This window comes from Myripristis murdjan, chromosome 22 (genome assembly GCF_902150065.1).
Source record: "Myripristis murdjan chromosome 22, fMyrMur1.1, whole genome shotgun sequence".
NCBI classification, from domain to species: Eukaryota; Metazoa; Chordata; class Actinopteri; order Holocentriformes; family Holocentridae; genus Myripristis; species Myripristis murdjan.
This window is the reverse complement of record NC_044001.1, coordinates 27,571,106-27,592,096: the sequence shown is the minus strand read 5'-3', so window position 1 is coordinate 27,592,096 and position 20,991 is coordinate 27,571,106. Positions and strand designations below refer to the sequence as shown.

Below are 20,991 nucleotides of genomic sequence, written 5' to 3'. Positions count from 1 at the left end.
TCTGCATTACATCCAAGCTTCCTTCCTGGTAAGGAGAGAAGTGGTAGAGAGGGAAGAGGGGAAATAAGCGGTAGGAAAGACAAACGGGATGCAGCCCCACTCTGGATCAAAGGATACAAGCTGCCTGAGGCTGAGAACATGTCTGGAGGAGCGCAAGGATGCCACCCACCAAGGTGTGTGTGTGTTCATGCATATACACAAGAAAATTCCAGCCTAAAACACTTTGATGCACATCAGTTTGTCCAAGTTGGAAGGGGAACAACTCAGAAAATCTGGATCTCTGTCCAAGGAAAACCCATTTAATATGACACACTCTGAATTAGGCCTTATGAAAACAAAACGTATATATTAGATTCCCACAATAGGACTACTCTTTATTTTTAAAAGTGAATAATGTATTGGACCTTTTGTTGACAGTTTACATGACTTTTTACAGTGAATGTTTGATAGTGTTTGATAATGTAGATCCTCTCATTACCCATCCAAAGTGGTGTCACTGTCAAGAGGGATTCACACTGCCTAAGGCTTTGGTTGATACACACTGTGGCCTGAGGGTTTGTGCAAATGAACATTCAGCCAAGGCAGCCAGTATGTGCAAGTCAATACTTCTTCAAAGTGGTGTGCACATTTAGATTTGGAGGGGAGAGTTAAGTATGTGCATTATGCAAAAGAAGAAATGTATATAGCTATCAGGAATGGGAATCGACAGGGACCCTGTGATCATGACACTTGTGTGCTGATACAATATGTATTGTATATGTATGTATTGCAATCAACTATTAAGATTCAGCATTGAAATATTGTGTGATTTTAGACTTACAATTACTGTAATTAATGTATAAAAAGATGAGAAATAAAATGATAAACAAGTAATAAAAATAAAAAATAAAATGTGTATATTGTAATTTTATTTACATGTTAATTATTATTTTTTTTTAATTATGTCATTTATGTAATTTTTAAATTTAATTTCTTGTTTTTATTTAAATCAAAATAAAGATTAAGTATCAATTCTGGGTCAGGATCATCAAACACAATCGTTGCAGTTTGCAACTGACTCATTTTTCCCCATACTAGCTCTAGGGACTGGAATGATAACCAGAGATTTTGCTCTACTTGAACTGCACACAAAAAAGGGTTCAAACAACAACAAGCAAACAAAATGCTATCCTGATTGAAGAATTGAAAAGGTCACCAACCCAAGGCCACTCTGGCAGCCGAGGCATCATAGTTGATCCAGAAGGAGACCCAGGACAGGATAGTGATCAGGGTGGAGGGCATGTATGTTTGTAGGATGAAGTAACCAATGTTCCTCTTTAGCTTGAAACTCAGTGACAGCCGTGGATAAGAGCCTGTGAAAAGCAACACAAAAGCACAGAACAACTTAAGTCATCTGAACATTACTGAGCTCATTTCACTCAATACCCCTGTAAATTAAAATAAAAATAAATAAAAATAAAAGTGCATTTTTGTAACATTCTATAAAATTAGCCTTATTGTCTTTACCAGAAAGTTGTTGTATTAAGTTGAAAATTTTTATGAATTTCCACTTCGGAAATGTATTCACATCCTGGGGTACTTGCAACCAGCCAGCTCAGTTTAAAAGCTTCTTACAGTGTGACAAGAACCAAAGGAAAAAATGACAAAAATTCAGAATGTCAGAAGAATCTGCCAAATGTCACTATTAGACAAGGTTACCTGTAGCAAACACAGCTTTCTTGGAGAGCGTTTGGTAGTCTATAATGGAGAACTGGGGTAGTTCAATGTTCTCCACTCCAGTGACCGAGCCTTTAGAGCTTCCTCCCTGCCAGTAGAACTCAATGTCATCAGTGGTGTATCCGTCTGGGCAAAGCAGGAAAACACAGGACATGGTAAAAAGTCAATATTTGCAATTCACAAGTATGTCTCAAGTCCCAAGTGAAGATAGGCAAGTCTCAAGTCAAGTCTCAAGTTAAGAAAGGCAAGTCCAAGTTAGGTTCCTAGTCAAGACAGGCAAGTCGCAAGTCAAGTCTCAGATTAAGAAAGGCAAGTCCCAGTTAGGTCCAAGTCAAAATAGGCAAGAGACAAGTCAAGATAGGAAAGTCTCAAGTCAAGTGTCAGGACAGGCAAGTCCATGTTAGGTCCCAAGTCAAGATAGACAATTTGCAAGTCAAGTCCCAAGTCAATATATGCAAGTCTCAAGTCAAGATAGGCAAGTTGCAAGTCAAGTCTCAAGTTAAGAAAGGTAATTCCTAAGTCAAGTCTCAAGTCAAGATAGGCAAGTTGCAAGTCATATTACAAGTCCTGACTTTGTGGTTCAAATTCTTAACAAGTTATAATACACTCTTTCAGATCTTAATTTATTTTACCTCTGCCTGTCCTGTATATGCAAAGTCTATTAACACACCCCATTTCAACTTATTAGTTTATCTTAATTGTCTTAACTATTAACAGTCTGGGTATAAATGAGGCATTGAAATGACAAGGCATTTAGTTAATTCCAAAAAAAAATGGCAGGGCCTACTTCTTGTGTGAGTATTTCTTTCACTTGCTAAGTTATGTCCATATGGTAATGTTTATTTGGGCAGATTTAGGCTACCAACTGATTAGCTGTCAGTCAGTGTGGATCTGCGATATGAAGAGCTAGCTGAAGACTGTACTGAAGAAAATCCCAACTTTTATTGAATTATGACCTGTCAGCTAAAATTCAGAAACAGAGCTGCATACTCCAAAGGTTACAAAAACTATCATGACATTGCTGTGAGTGACCTTTTGAAAATAGATTCAGTACTAAATGTAATGTAATCAGATGCCATTTCTAATATCCTCTAAGCATTAACAGAAGGAAGCATTGGTAGAGATTTTCTCAACAAGTCATAATCTGTAATAGGACAGTTTCCTGTTGTCTAAGGCTGGCAAAGAGAAAGCAGACATCTCATTTTTCCTTGTTCAACTGCTAAGCATCTTCCATTTTCCCAGTGGCTAAACTGGAACAGCAAGAAAGTTTTACTTTTTTTCTTGTTAGTCTCTGAGTTATGTCTACTGCCTGAACCAGAGTGACACAGGCCTTCGCTGTCCTTTCAGTAATTAGACCAATTTAATTGGACTGGCTTGTCTTTCTCCCCTCAGATTCCCCAGCTTATCTAAAGGGAGCTGCAGGATTTCAGGGAATTAGCTCCTTCTCATTACCGGATGGGCTTCATCACATTTTGACTTTTTTTCCTCACCCATTTAATGTATGTATGAGAAGACCAACAGATAAAAAATCTAGAGAATGACTTGATTAGTCATGTACATCTTCAGTGTAAATGCAGTAAACATCTTCCTAGGCGTTGTCTTAAAGGGATGGTAAACCCATTTAAAAACAAATTTTATCGTTTTGTATTTTACCACTGTTTTACTATAATATTTACTATTTTATAATAGTATCTTTGGCAAGACATTGTTGCCCCCCTTACCTGACCTGACCATACCTAGGCTAGAACTCTCACTCAACACTCAATTCAGTTCAGTTCAATTCAATGCAATTCAGTTTTTATTTGTATAGCGTCAAATCACAACAGACGTTATCTCAATATGCTCTACAGAGATCCAACAGATTTTGGCTCATCCCATGAACCAAAATCTCCCCCATAAGCAAGCACTTGGTTACAGTGGTGAGGAAAAAGCCCTTTTAACAGAGCAAAAAACCTCATGCAGAACCTATGTCTGGGTTGGCCATCTGCTTCGACCGGATGGGTAGAGAGAGAGAGGGAGAGGGGAGGAAAGAAAAGAGAGAGAGCAGGAAGAAAGAGTACATAGTAATAATGATAACAGAACTAGAGGCAGAAATACCTGCAGAGGGTGACAGAAGAAGAGAGGAGAGAGCACAAAACTACCGGAGAGAGAAGATGCCTAGTTAGTACATTCATTAATTCAATATTAATGTGTGTAGCCCCAGAGTTGAAGAACTCAGGGCAGCCTTTCTCTTATGTTTGAGGGATAAAAAGGGCTACATGTGTAAGGATGGAGAGAGGAAAGAGAGGAGAGAGAGCCGATCTCATTGAGGATGAACATGTCCAGAATAAGACTGGACACAGAAAGCAAGGTGGTGCTTGGTTACATCCACAATGAGGCACGGTGATTGTATGTATATGTGAATAATCGTGTACAGCGTGTCAGGCAGTCAACCTGACCAGTGGAGCTATGTTTTGACAGAGATCAACCTGCTGATCAGGGATCATGAGCAATTACTGCAGATCATCTCTCGAATACAACTTGGCTGTCTGGTTCTGCCTTCCTGCTTGAGCCAGAGGTACCACAAGAAGAACATCCAAACCCCCAACACTGCTATGTAGGACCTGACATCTTTGGGCCTTGGGAGGTTACATCACAATGCAAGAAGTGGGCAAGCTATAATAATATAGAGCTGTCCACATAGAGGTCATAGACTCTATGTACTCCTCCAGTTTTATCAAATCTCTCTTTTGTGTCAGAGGCCCTGCTAAGCAGTTGAGGTCCGACTGTGGAACCAACTTTGTGTGCGCATCACGATAACTAAAGTTGGATCTTCCAAGTCTGGGCAAGACCAGCATTGAGGAAAACCTTCTGGACCAGAAATGTACATGGGTCTTCAAACCCCCACACTTCTCAAATGAGCTGTGTGTGGGAATGTATGATTGGGATTGAAAGATGCATCCTAAATTCTATCTTCATGCAACTTGGAAAGTCAAAAATGCCCCATGAGATCTTGGCTACTTTCACTCTGCTCTCCTCTCATCCAGAGGTTCTCCTCTTTTCAACACCTGCGACTCTTATGACTCAGAAGGTCAGTGCTCCCTCTCTACTTCCTGTAGACTTCACTGAGGGAGACCTCTTCAAGCACCAGTGGAACAAAGTGCAGTTTCTGGCAGATACATTCTGGGTAATATGGTGTAAGGAATCCCTTCACACACACCAGATTCATTAGAAATGGCTCCACAAGAGACCAAACCTTAAGGAAGGTGACATTGTCCCAATGAGGATATCTAAACAAAAGGGAATGAATGCGATGTGAGTCATCGCGAAGACCCTTCTCTGAAGGTGGAGGTTGAGGTTACCCAGGACCAGGCAGACCTCCTGAGGCAGTTGCATCAGGGCTTGAGAGCTCAGAGAGTTCTTCTCCTGTCTTTTTCATGGATGGCCTATTCAACATAAGGATTATTTAAAATAAAACTGACAGTAGAAATTCTGTGTAATTACTGTAGGATATCTTTGAACAGGAAGTACAAGCAATATTTAATTGTGACTGGGACTGTTCAGAAGCAATAGATCAAATTTGTTCTACACTTAATGACAGGAAAGATGTGTCTCTTGCAATCCTCCAGTTTAAGCAGCTATTCTGGTACTCTTATTGGCTAATTGCGTCAAAATTGTGCCGCAGCGATTTCAGTAATTAAGTGTCAGCTGTTTTTAGCACAAGCAGCTGGTTTGCGCCTGCCTTAGTAAATCTGGGGGTATAAGTACTAACACACTAACACACTAGTTATTACATTGGAAGTAAACCCTCCTAATTCCTTGCAGTCACCCAGTATTCTAATCATGGGTACACCTACAGTTCAAGCGCAATACAGAAGTCCAAGTGAAGATAAAATTATGTTTTATCACAACCCAGTCATCCAGAGAGCAAACAATCTACTTTTTGACTGACACACACTGAGCCTAAGCCAGATGCAGTGTGTGAGTTTGTGTGGACTGTGTGGGACTGATTTAACTATGCATGTAGGCGATATCTATTATTCAACTGAGGCACTTCGGTCAAGTCTGATTGAACAAGAAATGCCAGTTTGCATTAGTTGGCGTAAAGCACGGCATGACCTCAGAACCTTCGAGTCTTCGACAGGGACACAGAGGAAAGTGCATTTTTACCTTAAGTAGCTGCTGTGCTGACAAGAACAATAGATGGAAACGTTCATGGAGGGAGAATAATGAAAAGCGATTAAAACCTAGATGAAACCCAACTACCCCAATGTGGCTGATTAAGTATGTGGGCTTTAGCCATGTGTTACTTAGAAACTGTATTAATGAACCATACTGGTGATTTTACATGTTTAGTGTAATACCTACAGAATGGACTGTATATACATAATGTTTCTGCTAATATTTCTGCAGAGCAAGTATTTTAGTCCTCCAAAATCAGTTTTCCTACCTTTTGTCCAGCCACTGATTTCCACACATTATAAGAACATTATAAGGTGGGTGTTTCAACCAAAAATTCAAATGTGAAAATCAAGGGACTTTGATTATATGTGGTGATAGTTAGGGATAGTTGTCCCCCACAAAAATCATTGGAAACAAAACTATGTAATTCCAAATCATACAATATATTTTGGAAGCTCTTGTGTTAATTATGGAGGAAAAGCAATGTGTTTTTAGTTTAAAAAAACTGACGTACGACCCTTTCATGCTACATAGTGGTTTGGTCCACTGCACTTCCTGTTTTGTGTCCGACTTGTATGTGTGTGTGTGTGTGTGTGTGTGTGTGTGTGCATGGAGTGACCTCAACTTGATCAGAGTTTGTGGTAGCTTGCTCTAGTAAGTTGTCACTCTGCAAAGGCAGAACTTAAAAAATGAGGTGACAGACATGTTTCCTCACGCCTTCCCCCTGTAGAATAAAACTCATTTACCGACTGTATATTGTTGCTTCATTATGTGGTGGTTGTGGGTGAAACGTGCAGTTAAAGTTAAAATCCTAACTTCCTCAATTCTTGACCGAGTTTCAAGCAGTTTGCTTTGTTACGAATGTCATGTGTTTATTTCTGATATTGAATACACTGTTTAATTATAAAGATTGGATTTCACACCAAAATACTTTGTTTTTCTTAGATGGAAGCAGTAAAAATTCTATATAAATAGGTTGTAAGTGTATTTGTATTTTCTTACTGGTTGTGAAATGGCAGTCATGATGTAATTTTATTCATAACTTTGGAAAGAGAAGCAATAAGACAAAATAAAATTACCGTAAAGATGATGTTACATATTTTGCAGGCTTCGTAGTGTTCTGCATTTTTACACAATGACAGCAAGACATTAGAGATCTGCTCCTTCAGGAAAACTGGATCTCAGCAGATATTGGCTTTAGTTCAGTTATTAGGTTTTGCTTCTTCACCATTACTGTAAATAATCTGTATGCTGTGTGTGTGTGTGTGTGTGCGTGTGTGTGTGTGTGTGTGTGTGTGTGTGCTCCCCTCTCACAACAATTGCTGAAGGGAAATTTTTCTGTCTCTGGTCCAATTCCCAAACAAGGAATTGGAATATCTGCCCTTAAGCTACAGCAATGTTAACTATGAAAATATTTGCCATCATATTGCTGCAGCACTAGTTTCAACAAGCAAGATATTTTCACTACAGTAGGTTGGTGTTACCTGAGTCAAAACAATAACATTACTCTATGGGGGGATGCCCACCTGTACTGTAGACCCTGCAGAAAGTGCTGCTGCTAAAACTCAACAACTGAAAGTCAATAACTGTTTGATTACAGTTTGGACTTTCAGGAACTCTCAAATTTTGGGTTTACCATCCCTTTAAGCTTTTTTCAGTTAATTTATGTCAGATGCTATTGTATATGGACCATTTAGAGTCAGATAACAGTAAGGTCCGTGTTGCATTTTAGTGATTTCAGTCCAACAGCTAATGCAGTTTTATTTACACAGTAACACTCACAGCTTTCTATCTCCAAGGTGCAGTTCTGCTCATCCAGTGGGTATCTGCGCAGGTCCATCATGCAGGCGGCAGTGGTCGTGATCCTGCAAACAAGAAAATATGGTGGTATCATGGTAAATATCCCAAATATATTCCAGTTCATCATACAGTAAGAAAAAAAAAAAAAAAAAAAAAGACAGTGATGTGAACCCAGATCACACCCACTAAACAAAGCCTTAACCATTTCAAATTCAAAGACCCTGCCAGTGATTTTGAAGCAACAAACTAATGATACTAGCACTGAGGATTTCACAACACATATTCAAAATCGCTTGATTTTTAATTTCAAGTTTTTGGTTTAAAACCCCACATTATTATGTTATGCCTCTGTGGCTCACAATACCATCACCGTTCATAAACCATAGAACTGATCATTGGCTGTGGAAAGCAATTTTCTCCCTGGGGACTATTTTCTGGCGGAGGGATCATTTGATGTCGCCTAATTTCAAATCATCAAAACAAAACAGTGCTGCTGCTTTTACGAAAATTAATGTGGAGGACTTTATTACAGTGACGGAATACTGGTGTGAAGAAAGTTTGAAGTCTCTGAAAGTTCATTTTCATATCATAGTGGAATGAATGGAAACCAATGGATGGATGAAAGGGAGGAAAATTGATAACAAGAGTTCCAAATATGATGACCGCTTACTTAGGGAAAAGATTAGCAGAGACATGAAGTATATTTAGCAGATATTATGCTAAACATGCACAATCACTGGTGCGGTCCTTTAAGTACACAACGTGACACCTCGAGCATTCAAGTTGCAAAACAGAAAGAAGCTGTTATTTCCCTGTGACTTGGGAAAAAAAGTTGACTTTATAAAAGGAGGGAAAAAAACAAACAATACTGTACACCCCTCATACACACACGGAATCCCAAAGCACATTTTGTACCTACTCAGCCCTCAATTAACCCAAATCCCTTCACGCCTCGACTGGAAGTGAACTCTATGTATCTCTGCTATAATTGCCTTTGTACTGCTTAAGTCATGATTATGTGCCCCCTCTCTTTGAAATGCTCCATGTTCTATCTTAATCAGAACTATGAGTAATTAAGAATTAACACTAAAATCCGGGCAATTGGGTGGTTGAAAATCTGTGACTTCCCCGCTGTAAGGTCCTGTGTTTGAAGGGGCATGCTTCAAACTGATGATGTAGGATTGAATTAGAGGATGTGATTGTGGATGTGAGTGATTTCATTTAATATATATATACGTGGATTTTTTGCATCAGCAGTTCTGGCAAGACGTGAGAGGCTGTGGTCATGCGCCATATCCACCTCATTCATCTGGCTCCCCGGGCAGAAGAGGGTCAAGGTTATACCACAGATAAAGCTGCATGTGAATTATGGGTTTGTTGCATTGCGAGAGAGTCAGTCACATCCATCATCATTTGTTTAAACAGCAAACACAATAAAACCTCATCCCAGCTAATCACCGCAACCCTGTGGGCATATTAACTTTGATGTGCAGTAATGGGGAAATACGTTCGAGCTTTTATTGGACAAGGAATTTACTTGTTAACATGCAAGTACAAGTATCCAAACAGCAAATTTGGGAGTGCGGAGGACATAGAAACAGTGATTGCACCTCCACCATCCATTAAATAATGTGCATGCCTACCAAAATGCTCTGTATGTTTGAATCAAATAATAAGTCAACAGGGCTCAAAACTTCATGCTCAGTGTCTCGGACAAGGTCCAATGTGGAGAGCCTTTGGAGAGTCAAGTGTTTTTACACTGATATCCACTATCCACTAAATGAAAGTGGTTGGTCCACCACAGTGCCACCAACAGGCCAGAAAGTCCAAAAGCTTCAAGCAACAATGTCACAGACATCACATATCACACATGCAACAAATAATCATAATAAAAAATTCAAAAAATGAAAACATAAAACTAACTGGGTGTAAAAGTACACCCACAGTAACTTGCACCGGTCATGGGGGATGTCATGCTTCGATTGTGAATACCAGACCTGGGCCTTTCGGGGGCTTAATCAGAATATACCCAGTTACAACAAAAGAAAAAAAAATTTAAAAAGACAATAAATAAATATTTAATAAAATTTAAAATAAGAAAAACATTTTGACCATCTTACTTAGAAAAAGGTAACAGCTGTTCAATGAGAGGAAAGATCAAGAAAAGAATCAGGTGATTCACTGTAAACATTAGCACCTCTGAGGTGTAAGCTGCACTGAGACATGAACATGCTAACAGCAGGCAAATCAAGTTGATACTTGTGCCTTGTGTTGTAGTTATGATTATTTTCATTTTTGAGAAATAACCATCTAAGTACATGGCAAACCTCTGGTTTTGTAACTCCACAATACATTTCATTTCTGTGAGGTTACAATCAAATTTGTGGTGGGGAAACAAATCCTAATTTATTATTTTGCAAGATTTTGGTAGTGCTTCTGGGTTTTAGGATTGTGGAGTTGTAAACACACAAATAACCTTAATGCCTCACACTACACATCTCTGTCAGGCCAGTCCATCACCACCACCATCTCCTTCCCCCGGTGAGTGAGGACATGCTCTGCCAAAAAGTACAGTATGCCTGTTTGCCCCAAAACACTTTCTGAGATTTACTCAGTGCATATCAAAAATTTCGACTCTGTGCATTAGATGCTGTTTACATGGACCTTGGTGTTAAAAAACTGTTACCTGCTACCTTGTTATCTAGGTTGTTAAATTTGCAGATTGCCTCACTTACAGCAATATGGAAGTGTAGTAAACCATCTGTCTGTATAGGTTTTTGAGCTCGATATAAGTCTATTTCCTGCCACTCAGGATCACCAGGACCACAGATCTTCCACTTTTTCCTTTGCATTAATGTGTATTGCGTTCACGACATGACTCTAAAAAAACGTAGTTCGAAATAATAGTATTTGAATGAGAATGAGAAGGCTTGGAAATCAGATCCAGTGAGCCTGGATATACAGGGAAATAGTGTGTCTGTGTGTGACTTGTAGTCGACAATGAATTCACCAAATCAAAACAAGTTTTCCCATTATTCACCCACTCTGCCAGCCACACAGTGTCCTGCATCACCGAGCCCCAAAATATTCACTCAAGCTGTCAATTGTTTAATTTCAGCAAAAGGCCTCCCATAGCGTTACCTGACAAGCTACACAAGTCTGCATACAGAAACAGCTCCCTCTGGCAGGAAGGCCCCATTCCTCAGAGCAAAGAATCAAACAGGAGACATACAGGAAAACTCGAAAGATGAAATGACTCGCATCATGTTGCAAGCATTTGGTAGGACTTTTTTGTGTGTCTTATTTATTCATTATTTAAAGGATGGAGGAAGGGCCCCTTATTTGACAGTAAAACCCAAGTAACACAGAGTAACATAGAAAATGACCAAAAGTGCATTTTCATCATAGAATGTAGGACAATTACAAAGCAAGACACACTTAAAAACATAAGATAAAAATAGAAAAATAATATAAAAATAAAACCCCATGCACTGTTAATCATAAAAAATGTCCAAAACAATTAAAAAATATACATTATGAAGTGATTTTTGTTTAGAATGTGAAATTAAACCTTTCTCAATTAAAGTCCACCACCCACTCCTTAGTTAAAGTGACAATTTTTTACTTTTCTGCAAAACAAAAAAAGTCTTTGTTCTGAACATTCCCTCGCCCTCACTTATGAAATGATGGCTGCACCTGGGGCAGCACTCGGGCGTACAGAGGAAGGTTTGATGGATTTCAAAGGGCTGGTGTGCCTTAATGATGGCAAAAGAACAAGGATTGATGTGGCAACAGGAAATGAGTCAGTGGTGGATGTTATTCTTTACCCTTTACCACAATAGCTGGACCACACCTCCCACTCTGTGAGTGGGAGGTATTGAGGGGTGAAAGTGCTCATTATCCAATAGTGTGCGGGGTATATCTGTGGTGAGACGTAGCTCTGTTAGAGGGAATCAGGACGCAGGTCTTTGGCAGAGCAGAATGTGATGAGCACCAAGGGATTCGTGAACAGCAAGTGGCCAGAGGTGATATGCTATGGGATGTGGACAGTATAAATTACAGCAGCAATAACTGGGAGAGCTTAATCCCCTAAAAATGCATAAAAAAAAAAAAAAAAAAAAAAAAAAATATATATATATATATATATATATATATATATATATATATATGTATGTATATATATATATATATGTGTGTGTGAGTGTGTGTATTTATATATGAGAAAGAGAGAGAGAGACAGAGAAATAGATAGAATATATGTCCACACACAGGTATCACAACACACCCACACCCTTTGGCATTAGTATGACACACGTGGGGTGGGTGACATGCTATAAAAAGCACGTCTGCAAAGGGACTTGGTCAGGGTGGATGGCAGACATGTAAGATTGTGTTCAATTCCAGCGTCTGTTGCCTAAACCTAACTCTCTCTAACTTTAACCAAGTGTTTTTATGCCCAATCTAACCTTTCCTTAACCTTAACCAAGTGGTTTTGGTGCTAACCCTAACCATGTGACATGCTACCATCATGTGATAAAATTGAGAAAGCCTGATGGGTCTCCGGGTGTTGGTATCAGATGCAGAAGGGGCGTGAGGGAGCTGACCTGGGATGACCTGGGAATGAGAATGTGTTGGATGAAGAGAGAGGTGTATGTGCAAGCATACGCCTCTCTCTTCTTCTGCTTGTCATATCATCAAGTGATGATTTGACAAGCAGATGAAGGCAAGAAAGATAGCTGAGTATTTAATGGTACAGTAAGAAAGCCATGTCTGAAAGAAAAGCTCCAGATCACAGTGAGTTCAGCTGGGTGTTAAGTGATTTGTTTCAAGTCACCCAGATGAATTCCCTCCTTGGGAATAAGGGACACTTGGGGTGGGCAGGTGATGTCCACTCCACAGCTGTGATACCAGTGAGGCCACCATGCCCTCTTGTTCGGCCAGATGTTCACCTGGAGCGGTTAAGGATCGGGCACACTTGTCTTTCATGTTCCATTAATTTCAATTTAAACGCATGCAAGGACAGGACAAAAAGCTATTTGTATCCATCTGCAGAGAAATTGTGTCACCTCGGTTTGAACAGTCCAGCACTGGTGTACTTTGACCTAAGCCAGTGTACGGGATTTTTCTGTGGCCTAACACTGTTTTCCTCCTATGCACCTGCTTCAAGACATCCAGTCCCATCCAGTCCTACACAATACTATGCCCATATTTCTTTTTTTCATATGAGTCAAAATGAGGCCGCCTCTTTAACCTGAAAGGACAGGAGTTAGGTGGACATCTCAGTTTAGATGATGATGCTAATGACGGTTAATGCTGATTTTTATTCCAGTCAAATACTAGACCAAGTGAAGCTGCTAATTATTTAATACTTTATGTGTGGAGCAACATAAATTCAAAATCCTTTGATTCTCAAATTTTAATTTTTGGTTGAAAACCCCACTTTATAATGTTCTGCTTCTGTGGCTAACAGAACTGATAAATGGATGTGTAAACCTTTCCCTAGGGACTATTTTCCAGTGGAGGGACCGTTTCACTCCGCCCCAATTTCAAGTCACCAGTGCTGCTGCTTTTAAGAAAACTAATGTGGACGACTTTATTATGGTGATGGAATACTCTGAAAGTTCATTTTCATATCGTAGTGGATTGAATGGAAACCAACGGCTAGAGAAAAGAGAGGGAAAATTATTTCAGAGGTCTAAAGTATGAGTTCTAAAATACTTGCTTGGGGAAACATGCAGAATCACTGGTATGGTCTTTTGGTTTTACGGATCACAATAAGTGAGGAGGAAGATGAAGAAGAGGATATACATTGTCATTTGTGACAATATCTGTATATTTCTCTGAACATTATATCTAAGTTCTTTACGGCATTAGTTCAGGTTTTCAGTTTAACTTGGTCAAAATAGACAATGCGGGATGCTGCCAGCTAAACTTCTTTGGGTGTATGTTGTGTTTTTTTTTTTCTTTTCTTTACTCACTTTTTTAACATTTACTCTTACCTTAATGTTTCCTGTAAAAAAAAAAAACAAACAAACAGTCCACTCTGAGCTCTAAACTCATACTAGCTTTTACTGAACTGCATTTACCAATTTCACACTTCTTACCATTAAATGCCTGTTAGAACACTTTTCTGTTCCTTGGAGGATAGCATGATAAAGTTGGTGGTGAAAACTGCTAAATTCGTCACAAACACTGTAGAGATGATTTCACTGGCTGTAATTGTGGACATGCGCCTGCATGGAACAGATGGGAAGCATGGATTGCTTGGGGCCAGTGGAGGTGGAGGTTTCATTGGCAGCGAGAATGGACGAAGGGGAAGGTCGGAAGTCATCTCACATATATGAGATCTAACAAAAATGTCTTTGGGACTTTGTAAGCCATGAGAGGTCCTCTAATGCTAGTCCCACTCATCCTTGTAAAAACCCATGACCAGCTCTCTTCACTCTGCTGAGACTAAGTGTCCAGCTATCCCCACATCTGTCCATATTCAGCTGTTACAATGTCCAGACATAAAAAGCCCCTCAAGGCATGAATATTCAAAGTTTTCTTACCTTGTTGAATATTCTGGGGCTTTCCACCCATGTCTTAGACACATTGAATGCATTAAGAAGCATGCAATAAATAATAAAGCAGGTGCAGAGAGTGCGGATAGACAGCGTGGGGGTAAAAATAGAGAGTGTCAGGCCTTTAACCCGTCAGGAAGGGTTCCCTGTTGCAGTCCACTCCACCTATTTCATGAATGAATTAATCAATCAATCAGTAAGCCAATCTATAAATCAGCAGACTGGCCAAAACGATTAAAGTCGAGGCAATTTCTGACATAGTGAGAACAAAAATGTACCGTCTGATAATTATACCAGCCAGGTTTCAACAAAACTCAAATAGGTCTAAACCTGTTACTGCATGGGAAAAAGCATACTTTTTTTACAAGCTGCACCAATGAAAATGGTATTCACGTTTTGTCTCCTTTGTGGGTGAAGTTGGCTGCTCTCTGCCTGCTGATGTCTCTGCAGCAGGAAGCTTCGACACAGAGTGCTTACCTGAAACAGAGCACAACTCATTTTTCTCCTGATTTGCTCGTTTGTAAAATACCAGTGTAGTGTCAGGATGTTTGGAAGATCTGTGACCTGTGAAAAACAGCTTCAATATTTACCACAGCGACTGTAAGAGTGAGTCATAATGTGTACTCAAGTATGTCGTCTTCATTTGGTATGAAGAGAATCAGGGCATGCCGCTTGTCTCTTAAGGCGGCAGGAACTAGCAGTGTCAAAGGGATGGTAAACTTTCACCAAAATGTTTTTTTTTTTTATTGTTGATGGGTGTAGGGCCGTCATGAAACTATGAAAATCTGAAGTCCTGCAGAGAGAGTTAGGTGATCCAATCAGAATGCAACTCCCGCTCTCTTCTGATTGATGGTTCAACTGCACAGATACGGTTTGCTCATTAGCAGGGCATGCCCAGGATTATGACAGGAGACAAGTAAGGATGGCAAGGAAGGGGCAAGGAATGGGAAAGGCTTCCATCTAAATATGGAGCTTTAGGAAGTGATGGCGTCAGTCATGGAATTTCTCAAATCAACTCTGCAATGACAAACCTCCAAAATGTAAGTTTTAAATAAATGAGCTCTATAGCAAGGCTAGCTATGAGAACATTTGCTCTCATCTTGTTGCAGCACCAGTCATGTTAACTGGAAACAGGCCTATCAAGCACCATTCAAGCTACAGAGACTGTTTTACAAAGGCATGCAGTCCTGTTTTTATCCGTATTAAATCTGCGGTGTTGGGCAGTAAATATCAAATTGCAGCTATGCAAATAAAAAGCGTGATTGGCTGATGTGTGTCTTACACCGACATGCTGCTGTTTTTAGTGTTGTAAACTGACGTAGCGCGCCATCTCCTTTTATAATCCTAAGTATCTCTAGCAATAGTATCCTCTTAGCTGCACTGACCAGACTTATCGCAGACAATTATCTAGAGTGCCCGGGCCTTACAACAGATGGACATCGGGTTTCAATTCCATAACAGACACCATTATGATATCATTTCCTGTGTCTAAGGGCCCTGTTACTGGCAACATGAGCTCTCTGGGAATCTGAATCCACTTTGGGGTCTGCTTGTCTTTCCAGGGAAAAAAAAAAAAAAAAAAAAAAAAAAAAAAAACAGCTAAAGCAGCACAGATTAGAGAAAGCCCCTCTGTCATCTCTACTGTCCTTGTCCTGTCTTCCCATGAGAGCAAACATCTTCCATCAATCAGAAGTTGGTAGAACTAGTGACTAACTATGGTGAAAGAAAACACATGCGACTACCTGGCTGAGGGAAGGTGTTGAGCCACTAACAATCAACATGTGAACATGCCAGTCACTGGTAGGGTCATTTAAGGCAGCCTAAATATAGCCCCACTGTCAGGAGCAAGCACACTGGATGAATAATTGTGGGAGTCTGCAGGGAATAATGATGCTGCAGCATGCTGGTGTGAAAGAACTCTTCCCAGCTCCAAGCGAAACTGTGAGAATCTGTCTGCGAGGCGGTGGAAGTGAAAAGCTGATGTAATTGTCTTAAAGTTATTTCAGGGTTGTATTACGGAGGAACATGGGATGGGGGTTGGAAGGAGGAGAAAGTGTCATGCCTATTACACATATTCTATAAACACTTACTCTAAAAATGTAATCTATGACAGATTATATGATGGTACCTGCTAAGATGTGTCCGTAAGGTGATTGCTCAAACTCAGTGATGTAATGTGACTTGTACTTTTGGAGCATCACGCATCCACAATCCATCAAATTGAAGTCATTAGGATAATTTACTCCAATTTGCCATGTGAAGGTTCTTCATCATCTACACCTACTATGAACATATATTATTTTGACATGCCTCAAAAGATGTGTGGATATTTTCATGATAGAAAAGAAAATGGGAGGACTGCACACCTATATCATTTCGTCCAGACCTTAAAGACTTTGTGTAAAGTTCTAATGTTTTTGCCAGGTGTGAACATGCCAAGTGAACTTTGGTCCGGACAAAAATTCTCCAAAAGATTTGTCCAAAAAAATGTGGCCGCGACCCACTTCAAGGCAAACTATTTTTGGTGTGAAAGCAATTTCTACTAGAAATATGGCACTAAGTAGAGTAGATACCTTCATCAGTAGTTCTGAAGACATGTTATTTCCATGCCACAAACTTTCGTTAAATTCTTAGTTTTTGTGCTTTTAATGGAGGGTAGTTTTTTTGCTGAATGTATTCAAACATTAAACAGTTATGTGTATGTGGTTGATTTAGGTGTTCCTGTTGTTGAGTTATGTACCTTTTTGTGATAGGCCACATCCACCACCACACTCCCTTTTGGCCTTTTTGTAATTGGCGATGCCCATTGACACACATCCTTTTGACAGCATCAAAAGTCAGCAATTTCTTGGCCCATGACTAACTTTTCCACCTTTTGTGCAAATCTATACATAATGCTTTGAGATATACTGCTAATAAAACAAACAAACAAACAAAACAGATGGAATGCAGCAAAAACATAACCCCTATCCAACTATGTTGGCAGAGGTTAAAAAAAAAAAAAAAAAGTCCCAAACAAAAACTGAATTAATGTAGTCTGTACAATGAATTTCAATTATAAAGGTTCATTATCGGCTTAATTGGCCAACATTATTCTTATTTCACAGAGGTATAAGGTTTCAGGTGGTTTACCCTGAATAACACTGCTTTTTATGAAATGCTCAAGAGACACTTTCTTTATTTGTTTTATAAGGAATAAAGAAGAAGCTAGTCAAGACATTAGCCACAATGTAGCTTCTTCAGTGAAGAACACAAATGGTAACAAACTCAAGCAATCCACTTCCGTCTCTGTGGTGTCTGCTGCTTCTCTGGTGTGGAGTGATACAGGAAGTGCAATTTTCTGGATCTCTCACGATAGATAAAATGAAACAAAAAAACAAAAAAACAAAAAAAACAAAAAAAAAAACAGTTTTAAACAGTAATTTGGGCAAAGTATTGTTGTTTTACACTTAGGTAGTTGTATGTACATCTTTGATTTGGAAAGTGATGTTTGTAAAGTGATATTAAATCTTCTTTGAGTGGATTAAAGCATTTATTTTTCAGCATGTTAGCTGGGGGGAAGTCCACGTCAATGGCAGGAGGCTAACAGTTAGCATTTGGAGCATCCAGCCAGTATCCAGCACTCAGTAACAATGAGAGGAAGATAGCACCACTACTGTCCTACAGAACAGCTGGGGGGAAGGGAAATAAAATCAAAATTTTCAAAATGGGTGAACTGTCTCTTTAACACAAGTCACGTAATTGAGATAATCATGTTCATATCAGTCACAATCATTTTACACAAAAGAGTCAAGGTCAAGGAAAATGACAAAGCCATAGCTCGAACCACTTCAGGAGAACATGCAGCATCATGAAATGTATGCATGTATGTACGTATGTATATATATGTATGTATGTATGTGCGCCAAACGGCAGAATTCACAATAGTTTTGTTTTCATGAACAACACTGTATGGATGCTGCTGGGAGGACATGAGTCTGGGTGGATGTGATTTGTTAGGCAGAGATATGTACAGATATAGATGAATAACATCAAGCACACAATAACGCAAAAAGGATGTCTGCATGCTTTTGGCTTTCTAATCACTGTAATGTTCTCTCCCAATTTGGGAACAGCCTCCTCAGTGGAATGAAAATTCAAGGGTAGCGCAACTGCAAAAAATCCATCAGCTGTGTGCGTGTGTGTGTGTGTGTGTGTGTGTGTGCATGCGCGCACCTGTGTGTATGTGAGAAAGACAAGGAGATTTGGAAGAGTTTTAGGGGATATGTTTTGTATGAAGTGACTTAGGGGGAATGAGCTCCTGGTTGCAGGGAAGTGTTTACCTTGGAGGGGACAGGGAACGATGAGGACAGCCCAAAAGGCCTGTGTTCACTCAGCCATGAAAGCAGGGAAAGCCAGTGTTGTTTTGGACAAATCTAGGCAGCGCTCCCTGTCCTTTTGCAGCATGTTCTTTCCTGTTTGGTGCCTAAATGGAAGGCACCCCAGATCTGCCCTGGTATACTGCTCTCTCACTCTGTCACTCTCTGTGTGTGTGTGTGAGTGTGTGTATGCCACCCGGGCTGAGTTCGTCTGGTGAACACTGGCTCTCAGCTGCCACTTTCAGCAGGGTGACTCACCTGATCCTTACAGTCATGTTGCGTTTGCCAGGGCATTACCAACCCAGCACCACTATAATACCAGACACAGAGCCAGGCCAACCTGCTGCTGACCTATAAAACCATACACACACACACACACACACACACACACAGCCTAAAGTCAGCCAGCCAATCAATCTGCTAATAAACAAATTAACCAAATGTCTAATCTAACCAACCATGTTTTTTTGTCTTTTGAATATAAATTCTGACAGTCACCTCTGAACTCCAGTCCTAACTAAAGCAACTACTGCTCACTGCCTCTCAAAGTCCTCACCATAGAAACTGAATTGGGTAGAATTGGCATGGGCCTTTGGCAAATCAGGGTATTTTTCACCTAACCCTAACCCAGTCAGTGCTGATCCTAAACCTAACCTATCCCTGACCATAAACCCTAACCCTAACCTTAACCTCAGTGCTAACCCTAAACCTAACCTAACCCTGACCATAAACCTTAACCATAACAAATTCTCTGTGTGTGGGGGAGAGTGTGTGTGTCTGAGTCTGTGTGTAAGTGTCAGTGTGTGTTAATGTGTGTACATGTGTGAGTGGGAGTGAGTGCGTTTATGTGTCTGTGTGTCTGCGTGTGTGGGAGTCTGTGCATGTATATGTGTGTGTGGGTAAGTGAGTGTGAGAGTGTGTGTGAGAGTGTGTTTGTGTGTTAGGGTTAGGGTTGGGCCCATAAATTGTTAAGAACTGAACAACCCCCATCCTGTTTTTTTCGGTCAGGCGGCCAATTTGTTGCCACACAAATCTTAGCGAATAGGACTCCAAAAGTGATCCCCAGCCCTCATCCTACCCATGAGCCCATCCCAAACCCTGCACGAGTAGCATGGAGGAGGCAACTCCTCCCGTACTTTGAATATAAAAATCCTAAATAATAAACAGTTACTGGACCTTTGCGATAGCATGGGAGATGCGGGGGGGCGGGGGCCCGTAACAACAGGCCCTATCCTCCTGCAAACCCCAGAATGAAGAAGCACTATCACACGTAGCTTTTGCAGTAGGACCAGGGCCTTAATTTGTTGCAACACGTAAAGACTGGAGGGGAGGGGGTGACTCCATAAGGCTGGATCAAGTCTGACAGTTCCTGAATTCACTACCGAAATTGGAGATGGGGTCGGTGTGCGATATCGAGTGTATTATTTTCTAACCTAACCCTAATGTCACACTAGCGGCCAGGTGCTTGTTTTGTCATAATGTTGGTATCTCTGAAGTTATTCAATCAGTTTTTCAAAGATGACTGATGGCAAGATGGTACAGAAACTGAACTGGGTAGAATTAGCATTGTATGGGCCCGTCGAGCTTTGCCAGTGGACCTGCTGGCACCCATCTTTGAGGCGCTGATTGAATAACTTTAGAGAGACTTCCATCGTGACAAAACAAGCACCTGTCCATTCAGAGGATCTCTGTCTGTCCCTGTGTGCCCAGCTCACAGTAACAATGAAGGGGTAAGAGGTTCAAGTTAATTAGCTAAAATCTCTGGCATGCTGCTAAAGTTATCTAAAAATAATTTGGAGGCTAAATCATAGCCTGTCTCAGGTAATGTTAATTACAGAGTGAGATAAGTAAATCCTAATTAGCTGCGTTGTTGTACACAAAGTTATTGAATAACGTTCTGGTAAAGCCACCAACAACCCACCAGGTAAGACTCGGCTCCTTCTTAAACCAACATTTTTTATTTATTTATTTTTTATTTTTCGGAATAAAGAGCCACTAGCTTTTTTTTTTTTTTTTTTTTTTTGCAATTTGATTCATTTTCTTGTTTCTGTTAGCTGTGCATCAGTTCTCCCGACGTAAACAAACTCTTCTGCCAACATCGTGACGTCAGTTGAATGTTTACAGATGTTGCCATGGCAACGAGAGCCAACTAGAAATACTCGGATTTGTGGTAAACCAGAAGCCCATGCCGGTTCTCCCCATTCAGTTTCTATTGACCTCCTCACTCACTGCCGTGGAATTGTAGACTTAACAGCCCGCCAAGCCAATATGGCCACCAAACATCCTAAATGCTAAAAATCACATTGTCAGTGTTAAACCCTTGGACTTTTAGTCTTTTTAGTTTCTTTTTATGATGGGTTTTAATGAGGATCGTCGCACCTCCTCAGTAGCTA

The 20,991-nt window shown here is 40.2% G+C and overlaps 1 protein-coding gene across 1 annotated transcript in view; it reads right to left on the bottom strand.

The window, feature by feature from the left end:
* The window catches only part of gabrb1 (gamma-aminobutyric acid type A receptor subunit beta1), a 76,110-nt gene that overhangs the window by 7,077 nt on the left and 48,042 nt on the right, over positions 1-20,991 (bottom strand). Inside the window, exons 5-7 of the mRNA XM_030044970.1 lie at positions 7,660-7,742; positions 1,699-1,842; positions 1,200-1,352 (exon numbers count right to left, since the gene is read on the bottom strand). Of these exons, the coding sequence (XP_029900830.1) occupies positions 1,200-1,352; positions 1,699-1,842; positions 7,660-7,742 (380 nt within the window). The remainder of the gene's footprint in view (positions 1-1,199; positions 1,353-1,698; positions 1,843-7,659; positions 7,743-20,991) is intronic.